The sequence below is a fragment of the Miscanthus floridulus genome, unplaced genomic scaffold (genome assembly GCF_019320115.1).
Source record: "Miscanthus floridulus cultivar M001 unplaced genomic scaffold, ASM1932011v1 fs_475_7_8, whole genome shotgun sequence".
NCBI classification, from domain to species: Eukaryota; Viridiplantae; Streptophyta; class Magnoliopsida; order Poales; family Poaceae; genus Miscanthus; species Miscanthus floridulus.
The window spans coordinates 4106-14938 of NW_027096812.1; the positions used below are offsets into that span (position 1 = coordinate 4106).

The following is a 10833-nucleotide window of genomic DNA, read 5'->3' on the forward strand; positions in this document are numbered from 1 at the left end:
GAATCTATCAGAAGGATGTCACCCTTCGGTAGAGCCGATAACTTGACCCTAATCTAATTCAAGCAGTGGAGGTCGAACTTAACCGATACAGCCGTACTTGAACTAGATAAGAATCAATAACTAGCTTATGCTAGAGCTTGCAGTGGAGGTCGAACTTAGCCGATGCAGTCTTACGAACAGAAGTATAAGTCATGACAGTACTTACGGACAAGCTGGAGGTCGGGCGGACCGATACAGCCCTGCTTGTTGAAGAACTCGTCGGGATCTACACTACACCTACTCCTAAAGGTTGGCGTGAAGTCAAAAAAATTAATTGGTACTGATTGATTGGATGTTTTTACAATAGCCGGGGTCCAATATTTATATCCGGAACCTAAGCACGAATCTTATTCAAGTACGACTCATTACAATATTTGGTATAAAAGAAAAACATTTCTAACTTAAGATAACTTGACCCTAATCTTTCCTTTTCTGTAGAGTCCGATATTTTTCTCGACGCCAACCGTAGCTCATTGACATTATCTGCTGATGTCATCCGAAGAGAGTCGATCCCAGTGCAGCATCTGAATCAGCTGATATCGATCCTGATGTAATCGATTCCTTAATGACTCAATCTTGAAAGTTTCAGTTTCCATGTTCTTCTTCCCAAATTTTGATGTAAACAGCTACGTACACCGGTCCTCTAGCTACACGATCGCAACCTCTGCTCGTCGGCGATCATCAGTCACGCTCCGATATCTCGGTGAAGGTGATGGAGTTGCGCGTCGTCTCCTCAGACGACAGCTGGGACGACCGCGCCATGATGGAGGTCAGCAGTGTCGACGACGTGGCCTTGCTCCTCATCTTCAGGTCTCCAAAATCCCTGATCACGTCGGGCTTGCTGATCATCTCTGTGCCCAGGTCGGCCTCGCCTTTCAGCATGGCGACCACCGTAGACATCCCTGGCCGCCGTTTCGTGACGTCTTGGGTGCAGAGGAGCCCAACCTTCAGAAACCTGCAGGCTTCATTGACGTCGAGGTCATCGCCCAGGGAGCTGTCTATGATCTTCTCCAGATCCCCCCGGTCGTAATATCTCCATGTCTGCAAAAGTATAGAAGTGATTTGTTCAGAAATACAGTTTGAAGCAACCACTTTCATGGAAAGTGTCTTGTGTCTTGTCTGTACTAGTAGAATCCCGTATATACCTTCTCAAGGAGAATCTGGTCATCGTAGGGCAATTTCGTATCAGTGTTGCATCTTCCACTCACAATTTCGATAAGCAAAACGCCATAGCTGTAGACATCTGCCTTCCGCGTAACTTGTCCTCGAATTGCATATTCAGGAGCCAAGTAACCTCTGCGAGCAAAACTACAGTGTTAGGTACCACACAAACCATGTCTGAGTGATCAAATACTAGTTTGGTTTCATTCTTTCCATTGCACTCCCTGATTAGATATTTAGATCAACAGAACCTCTTGAAGTAACTGTCACTGGACAATTGTAGCTGCCAATGCCTCTCACAGCTAAGTTTAAAGGATCATCAAAACTACAATTGGAGTATGTGGATGGAGAACACAAAATAGTAAAAGAAACATCCATCACAGTAGAGGAAATAACAATAGTAACTTTCACTTACAGGGTCCCTGCGACTCTTGTGCTAACATGTGATACATCCGGAGGTAGAAGCTTTGCCAGACCAAAATCAGATATTTTTGGTGTGAGATCCTTATCGAGAAGTATATTGCTTGCCTTGATGTCGCGGTGAACAATGTGGGGGCGGACACTGTCATGGAGGAAAGCTAATCCTTGAGCAACACCAATGCAGATATTTACCCGAGTTCTCCAGTTGAACTGGATGTTGCTATGTCCCGAACCTACAGCACGGCAAGCACGGGAATGTTACAGGATGTAAACATTTTACCTTGCTAAAAGGATATTACTCCAGAAAACAATATTCAGAATTCAGTAAAGAGAACTACCTAGAAGGATATGTGCAAGACTATTATTTTCAAGATAATTGTAGACAAGGATCCTGTGGTTTCCTTCTACACAGCACCCATAGAGTTTGACAAGGTTCTCATGTGCTACATCAGAGATTGCAAGAAGCTCATTAAGAAACTCCTTTGCACCTTGTCTAGAATGTAAAGACAGAACCTTTACTGCAATAGCTGTTCCATCCTTGAGTGTTCCCTGAAGTGGTAAGTTAGAAAGGTTTTAAACACCAGTAATGCATTCTGGTCCTTTATCAAATTGGAAGTAGTTATGCTACTACCTTGTAGACAGGTCCATAACCCCCCTCACCAATCTTATTGCTTTGGTCAAAATTTGATGTGGCACTAACCAGTTCCCTGTAGCTGTATCTTGTTATATTCTCAGAACCAGTGAAATCTGCAGAAATAAGTCTAAGTGTCATGAAGGAAGGCAGATTCATTAAAAGTAGAAAACAAGTATACTACTTTTGAAATGGTGATCTTTTTACATAACTGTAGGCATAAGAGATCTTACAATCGTCAGATGGATTGTCTTGTTGGTGTGGCCCCCTTTTCCTCTTGAAAAAGTGAGCAAAACAACTCATTCCTGACGTGTTTCAAACTACCGGTGCCCACCGTTGTGCAGTGTATCATTTAACTGAGATGGCAGTCCAGTATCTGTTGGGTTTCAACTCTAGCCTACCCCAACTTGTTTGGGACTTAAAGGCTTTGTTGTTGTTGTTGTTGTTGTGGCAGTCCAGTATCCTGAAACATGAGGGCATGAACAGAGGCTCTGCTTATGCAAGAAATAGCAGTATACACAATACACTAGGCAACTTGCAACAATAAAAAATGAGAAAAATTTGTGCTTAGCAAAAATGGAAACCTAAGGAAAAAGCCAGAGACTGAATGCTACTAATCACTAGAAAGTGTATATCCTTTTCTAAAAAAACTAGAAAATGTATATGGGCAAAAATTACTTTCCCACAATTGCAGTAGCAGGAAAGGATATCTATGTATGCAGTACTGTATGTCTGTAATGACGAAAACTTATCAGAACCCGCTAAAACAGTACTGATGTGATATGTGCATTCCAGTTAGAAAACAAAAGATATTTTCTTTGTTTGTTTTGGCATTCCAGTTGAGGGGGGAAGGGGGCAGAATAGTAATCTATAGAACAACAGGAGTGTCCAAGCATGTTAAAATCTCAAAATAGAGTTCTCAGAATAAATCTAACCAAAGAGCCAAAGAGATGCTATTGCAAAAAGAAATTATCTTGAGTTACATAAGTTATGTCCATGCACACTATTTTTCTATGCTATACAAATATCATAATCCCACCTACTAGTGCCATGTTCGTTTGGCTGATAAGTCATGGCAGAAAGTACTGTTGGCTGATTTGTTGTGAGAGAAAAATACTATTCGTTGGCTGAAAAAGTACGGTTTATAAGCCAAGCGAACAGGGCGTTTTTTTGGCCATATAAGTTCCGTTGACCATATAAGGGTTTTTTTTTGCCAAGGAGTGGACATTATTCAAAGTACACTTGAAGTATGAACAGGAGCAGGAAAACCACTGATACGCAAAGCAGCGGCTCATCACCCATATCCTACTGTGGATTCACAAAAGGAACTCGCACATCAGCAAAGGCTAGATCACTGAACCTTATTGATGGCCATTGATTGGAGACGTTGGTATTTCACTTGTGGTACTGCCCCGTTCGGTTCGCTGAAAAAACAAGCCGAAACACTGTTTTGGCTGATTTGTTGTGAGAGAAAAATACTGTTTCGGCTGCAAAAACAAGCTGAAAAGTACGAATTATAAGAGAAGCGAACAGGGCCACTAATTCAAAGCAGTGGTTTCATCACCCGTATCCTATCAGATAGCACCGATTCGGGTGGCAATAATTCAAAGAACCCTTTTTTTACGAGGAGTTGACCACATAATTCAAATGCACTTCAAGTATGAACAGGAGCAGGAAAACCACTGATGCACAAAGCAGTGGTTTCATCACCCATTCACCTGTATCCTATGTTCATTCACAAAAACAAACTAGCACCGCAGCACAGGCTACATCATTTAGCCTATTTGATGACCATGGATCGAGACGTTGGTATTTCGCTTTTAGTATCAATTCAGGTGGCAACAATAATACGATCAAACACGGTAGGCTAGGCCCACTACAGCCTTTGTCTAATTCAAAATATCTCCTATAATAGTTAGATAGGCATCAACATCAGACTCCTTTCCTAACACACCAAACATACTTTGGAGAAAAAGGAGAAAAAAAAATACTCCATACACGGTTCATTCTTTTCAATAAACAGCGAAGAAGACAACCCACCAAAGAAATGCTTCATCAGTAGACAAAAGATGTATGAGTATTATTTATTACTCACATAGCCTGTTCGCTGGTTAATTTCTGAGCTGATAAGCCTGACTGATATTTGTTTGTTGTGAGAGGAAAACACTGGTTGATAAGCCCGGCTGCTATATGTGTGCAACCTGTACGTCAGTGCTTATCTAACTGATTGTTGTGAGCAATAAATAATACAACGTGCAGCAGCGCAGCAACGGATTGCAGCCCATGGTACAGAATAGTGACGAATAGAAATACTAGTACTATACATATGCGCTGGCATCCGATCCAATTGATTACTGCGAGCGACTAATGCATGATTGGCTTCAATCTGCACACAATTGTACTGTGCATAGAAATCCCGGCATGGCGTGGCGATTTATCGGAAGCTGACAATTATGTGCAACTGACAACCAGAGTTGGGATCAGAACTAAAATTTCTTTGCTAGGCTTTCTGTCCAGAATATATCAGGTAATCTAGTGATTGATCCTGAGTTAGGCGGCGTTGTTCGATCAGAGACACAAAACCAGCGTTTGAATCGCCCAGTAACCTCGTGCCCAAACAAGGATTCACGCAACCGGTCGACAAGACAAGATAACGCAGCAAGGAAACAAAAGGCGAGAGGAACCCAACGAGACGGCGAGACTCACCTGAAGCGCGGCGAGAGGCGAATCCAACCGCCAAAGCACAACTGAACTTCCTCAAGCTTGGTGATCCTGACAGGGCAGCCCGGGGGGTTCCAGTCCCGCCGTGGCACAAAACCGCCGAAATAGCCCGCCGCAGCAACTAGCCCCGGTTCGCCGGAGGCTCTCGGCTCCGGCGCCGCCGCACGGACACAGGCGGAGAGGGACGGGATCGAGTTAAAGGTGGCAGCTTTTTTCTTGGGCTTGGAAGTTTCTCCGGCTTCTGCAATGCGGGACGAGTGGGAGAGAGGACGAGAGGACAGGGAAGGCATGTACTCGTATATACTACTACTACGAGCGTGGCGGCCGCGGGCGCAGTCAAGCCGTTGACTCGGAGAGGGAGCAGGCGGGCGGGCGTGCAGATCGGCCGGGGGCCGGGACGCGGGCTCGGGGACCGGATCGGTGTGTCTCGGCGGCCGGGCCGCGTCACTGCGGGGACCACCGCGGAATGCCCTCCGGTTTGGTGAGCTGGAGCTCGGACTCGGCTGAGACGAGTTGAGATTGACCTCACCATCACCAAGGAGACGAGTTGTCCCTCTCATAAAAAAAAAAGGAACGAGTTGTGATGATCACCCTGTTCGGCTGCACTAGTTGCGGCTGAATTCTGCTACTGCTACAGTTCAAATTCAAACTTGTGGCAGCAGCCAATTCAATTCAAATTCCGGTGGGAATGCAAAAATGGCACCAAAGCATGTGTACAGTTACATAACAGTTCAATACCACCATCACAGCCATTCCAACTGATGTATACAGTGCTACATCATACATATAGCATAAGTGGACCCTTACAAAACTTGTAGCCCTTGGGAGCCACACATCAAACTGCTAGAAGAAGGGTCACATCTGCAACCTTCTTCTAGACAAATGGCCACTACAATGGTTCAATAGTTGTCCTAACCAAATATAATTTCAAATGTCTACAGTCCTCTACATCTAACATGTAGCAATACAACAATTGCAAAAGCTGTACCCATTTCAAGGCACATATGAAACAGCAAGAAGATCAAATCCATCCATCAAACTCTAGGAACCCAACCATCAATCATCTTCATGCCATCCTCTGCTCCCCGTGCACCATGTGGGCGCTACGGGAGAGAGGCGGGCCATCCGTGGAGCAACTCCAAATGGCCCCCATGTGGAACGCCGTGCTATCGCGCAAGCTTGATCAGCTCCAGCAGTACTTGTGAATGTGGGATAAGGATAGCAATCCTATCGTCGTGCTATCGCGTTTGGAACAGGGATAGCGATCCTATCCTGCAGATATTCAGCCTATTCGGTTGGCTGGTTTATATCGTTGCTGGTTCGTGAAGAAGCACTGTTGGTTGGTTTGTGTGAGAGAAAAATATTGTTCCAACTGGAAATTTACGATCGTTTACGACAAGCCACAGCCAAACGAACAGTCTTATTTTACTCAACGTCTACAGATATAAGATTCTACCATAGGTAGAGGCGTGGGTATGTCACTTCATTTGTGGTACTTAAAATACAAAGGATTTCATCTATTCAAGTGGTAATCTTACTTGCTGGCAGGTAACCGTGAGTATTATATCTGACAGGTGTGGACACGTGTGCATAATGTTACTTGCAGGTATAATTTTTTTTCGTTATAAGCAATTTATCGCCGACAGATATTTAGTCCATACGTGGCCTGTTCGCTTAGAGGAATTTGGATGGTTTGGAGGAATGCTGTAGAAATTTGTGAGAGAAAAACACTGTTCCGGATGAAAAAAGAAGCGGATCAAAGTCGGATTTAAAGACCGGCCGGCCTATTCGCTTGGAGAAATTTGGATGGTTTGGAGGAAATGCTGGAGGAATTTATGAGAGAAAAATACTGTTTCGGATAAAAAAAGAAGCAGATCAAGCCGGATTTAAGGGCACGATCTGTAGTTTACTCGACTTGTTACCCTAGTTAGTAAAGATAGGACATGGACGAGAGTTTTCTGCGTAAGCGTCAAGCAACACATCTGCTCATCAGATTTCTTTCAAAACTATCTTGTATCAATACATCTATAGATAGAATACTGGATACCGGATAGAAATAGGACATGGTCAGCGACGGAGGCAGTGGGGGGTGTGTGTGTGTGTGTGGGGGGGGGGGGGGGGGCTCTAGCCCCGTACCCATCCTAGGTACGTGGAGTCTCTCTAAGACCTCTTTTAAAATTTTATGTATATATGTATTAGTTAGAAGGAGTTAAGGTTAAGAGAAGATAAAAAAAAACATCTATTCTTTTGTTCAGCTCCTCCTAAATTTTTTTCTAGCTTCGTCACTGGACATATGGTCACATGGACAAATCAGGAATGGGTGGCTACGCAAAATGCAATGGGTGTAGACTGTAGAGTTGAAGTTTGAAATGTTCAAAATGTTGAATGTATAGATATAATAGCTGAAAGCAGCTCTGCAGACGGCAGGTCAATATTTGCAGTTGCTATTAGCTGCTTCCGGGCCCTGCCCAGTCGCTCTTGCTCCGACTCCGACCCTCGGAAAGGACACGGTGACACACTGCAATGAGGCGATCGAAATCGAAGAATACCACGGATGCGGAGCAAACCGTCCATTCTCCGGCCATAGGTTTTCTCGCGATTATTCATTTCATGACGAATGGCCCCCTTTTTTTTTTTTTTTTTTTTTGCCTTCTTCTGCTGCTGCTGCAAATTACATGATATATAAATGCAGATATCTATATGAGCACAAATCTACACTCATCTATATGAACACATGGTATTTATAAGCCAAAAAATACAGCACACGTGGGTTTATATATATATTATAATATATAATATAATAATATATATATATATATAGATATATATATATATATATATATATATATGTATATATATATATATGTATAGCCACTTTGAGTTACGATAATTACTATGTTAATTTATAAGATTATAGTAACTTCTTATAAAGTGATTTACTATAACGTTATGGTAAATATCCCCATGTGTTACAGTAATCTAACTATCGTAAATATTTATTGACATTATCGTAAATTAGTATATAAAATTATCGTAAATGAAGGTGCCTACAGAATAACTTATTTATAACTGACTACTGAATATACTTATATATATACTTATATATATATATATATATATATATATATATATATATAATATATATATATTATATATATATATAGATATATATATATATATATAGAGAGAGAGAGAGAGAGAGAGAGAGAGAGAGAGAGAGGAGAGATAGAGAGAGAGAGAGAGAGAGAGAGAGAAACGTGACGACTGAAGCACGTTCCCAGATGGTAATAAGGTACTAGAACTTCTAGAAAACAATCGTCCATTAGGTAATTAGGTATATAGGCAATGGAGGATATTGACGCCTTATTGGAGTGTCCGGCCAAACTAAAAATCATTCACCCTTCACACTAGTTAACCATGCATCCACGCGTCGGATTAATCTAATCGACAACACGAGCTGTTGCATCATGTCATGTGTGTATTACTAAACTGGTGTGTTTTTACATTTCCCTAACAATCTCAAAGGTGACGTGACGCAATTGATAAGCCGGCATGTGCTTATGTGATGGGCTAATGGCTGAAGTCCCCTTGAAAACAAGGATAACCAATGAATAATAGTATCCGGCGACAACTATCATCCCAACATGAAACGACGCGTTTCACCTGGCGCGATATGTAAAGCCGCACTAGTAATACCTTTACCTTATTATTAGGGGTGCTGCTTCAGCATCTCCAATGAGTTCCAAGCCCCCTTCCCGCTCATAATATAGAATTTTGTTTTTTGGCAAGATTGAAAAAATGCTCTCCACCTCCCTATCTCAACTCCGAATCTATCCATATTTGGGCAATCAATCGAGGCGCGTGGAAATATACGTGCATCTGTATCGATCGGCCCAGTCGTAGACGTGGAAGGACATGGAAAGAATAGAGTTTTTTGCAGCGTGGGGTTTCCAATGCACATGTGTACAACGAGATAAAGATGGACAAATGGGTAGAGAATACCCCGCAAACCCCCGCGGGCAACAAACCCGGGCGGGGCGCGGATATGGGCGGCCACCAAACTGTGCCCACGGGCATGGGTGACGGGCACAGCTGTCAACCCGATAGGGACATTTGATGACGGCAAAGAAATACCCTACCACACCCGCAAACTCGACAGACCCGCTCCGATCGATCACTGACAAGTGGACTTGAACCTTGCCACTCACAGGCCACTCTCCTCCCTAACACACCACACCACACCGCACCCCTCCTCTGTCTACACTGCTCTCCCTCTCCTCAGTCCTCGTCCTCGACGTTCTTTGCACCAAGAGGCTCAGAACAGGAAAGAAACAGAGAACATCCCCTCCTTCTTCCTCCCAAATCCCACCTCCAATCCAGGAATCAAGTTATGCAGCATGTCACACCACTGCATTCTCCATCTCGAGAGCTTTCCATTCTCCTATGGGCTCTCTCTAGCATGGAGCATCGGAGGAGATCGAAGAAGGCGCCCTCCATGGCCGCTCGCGTCACCAGGGCTGGGCGCGCCTAGCTCGTGCTTCCTCGAGCGAGGGCCATGGTGGCGCGGCCACCGGACGACGGGGAGCCTCCTCTTCGCTCGCCCTGAATTTTTACATTTTAGCCCTTTTTTGAAAGTTTCTCACAAATAGACCCCTGGAGAAAACATTTCAGAAAATGGACCTTAGCTCAACGCCATTGATGCTGGCGTCGAGCTAACACGACGCTGGCGCCGAGCTTCTAGGCTCGGTAGGTGACGTGGCAGGGAACTCGGCGCCGTAGATCTTGGTGCCGAGCTCGGCGCTAGAGTGGCTGGCTGAGCCTTCATTACCTATGGGCCCTGCGCCTCTCTTCCTCTCTTCCTCCCTGTCTCGCCCTAGCAGAGCCGAGCCGAGCTTCGCCGCCGCTGCCGCCGCCCGCACTCTACCGGCCGCCCTTGCCCACGCCGTGCCCGCCCACTGCGCCACTGTCGCGCCACCGCGCCTGCTCCCGCCCGCCCCCACCCGAGCCCGCCGAGCGCCACCACGGATGGCCCGCGCCCCGCGCCCGTGCCTCGGCGTGCAGGAGCGCCGCACCCCGCGGCCGCGCTGTTGCCCACGGTTGGCCGCTCGCCCCGCCCCGATCCCCTCGCCGGTTCCTACGCCCACGTCGTGCCCTCTCCTCACCTTGGCCTCGCCCCGCCTTGCGCCCTCCACCGCCAACCTCGGCCGTGGCTGCCGTGCCTCCCGTGCCCGTCGAGCCAGACTCGCCGTGCCATCGTTGTCGTCGGCCGCGCCACCTGCAGCGGCCGACCGTGCCACCGCCGACCCCGCCACCTGCAGCGGCCGACCATGCCACCGCCGGCCTAGATCGTCGGCCTGACCCACGCCCATCATCCGCTGTGACTCCGTCACGTCCGCGGATCAGTCGTTGGAAAGGTAAAATTTATGAATATGCAATGTACCTACTTAGTTGGCATTTGTTATTTACTAGTTAATGTGATGACTCAGGTAGTTGATTTAGTTAGTGATCTAGTGAGATATATATGTAGATAGATAGAAACATAGATACATAGGTACATAGATATAGTTAGATAGCTACTTAGATATGTAGTTACATATTTAGTTAACTAAATATATCTAGCTATTTAGTGAGTACACTGTATATATATACGTAGTTATTATCTTATTTACTTAGTTTGTAGTTAGAAAGTACTTGTTAGGTGCTATCTATTGTCTAATTTGGACTAAAGGACATGTGTTTTGTTACGTGTTTGAACTAGATGGACAACCTAGTGACCATATATCATGAAGGCACCGTTGAAAGCGATTGCTATGGATATGTTGAGTTTGTTGACATACAAAGCATGCCTGTGCTATTCAATG

The 10833-nt window shown here is 45.1% G+C and overlaps 2 protein-coding genes across 3 annotated transcripts; both read right to left on the minus strand.

Annotated features, from left to right (window-relative positions):
• Positions 1 to 247: 247 nt before the first annotated feature.
• On the minus strand, positions 248 to 5246 carry LOC136531923 (cold-responsive protein kinase 1-like). Of its 2 annotated transcripts, none has more exons than XM_066524579.1 (7): positions 4958 to 5246; positions 2464 to 2714; positions 2252 to 2367; positions 1959 to 2169; positions 1616 to 1853; positions 1185 to 1335; positions 248 to 1080 (listed from the first exon to the last, which is right to left on the minus strand). In XM_066524579.1, exons 2-7 carry the CDS (start codon positions 2552 to 2554, stop codon positions 721 to 723), a joined length of 1167 nt encoding a protein of 388 aa, XP_066380676.1. In that variant the 5' UTR covers positions 2555 to 2714; positions 4958 to 5246; the 3' UTR covers positions 248 to 720. The 2 variants fall into 2 exon arrangements, with proteins under 2 accessions (XP_066380676.1, XP_066380677.1); XM_066524580.1 differs by having other exon boundaries at positions 253 to 1080; positions 2485 to 2714; positions 4958 to 5245.
• Positions 5247 to 9684: 4438 nt separating this feature from the next.
• LOC136531924 (uncharacterized) lies at positions 9685 to 10341 on the minus strand. The gene has a single exon (XM_066524581.1). It carries the CDS (start codon positions 10339 to 10341, stop codon positions 9685 to 9687), a length of 657 nt encoding a protein of 218 aa, XP_066380678.1.
• Between the last annotated feature and the right edge of the window lie 492 nt (positions 10342 to 10833).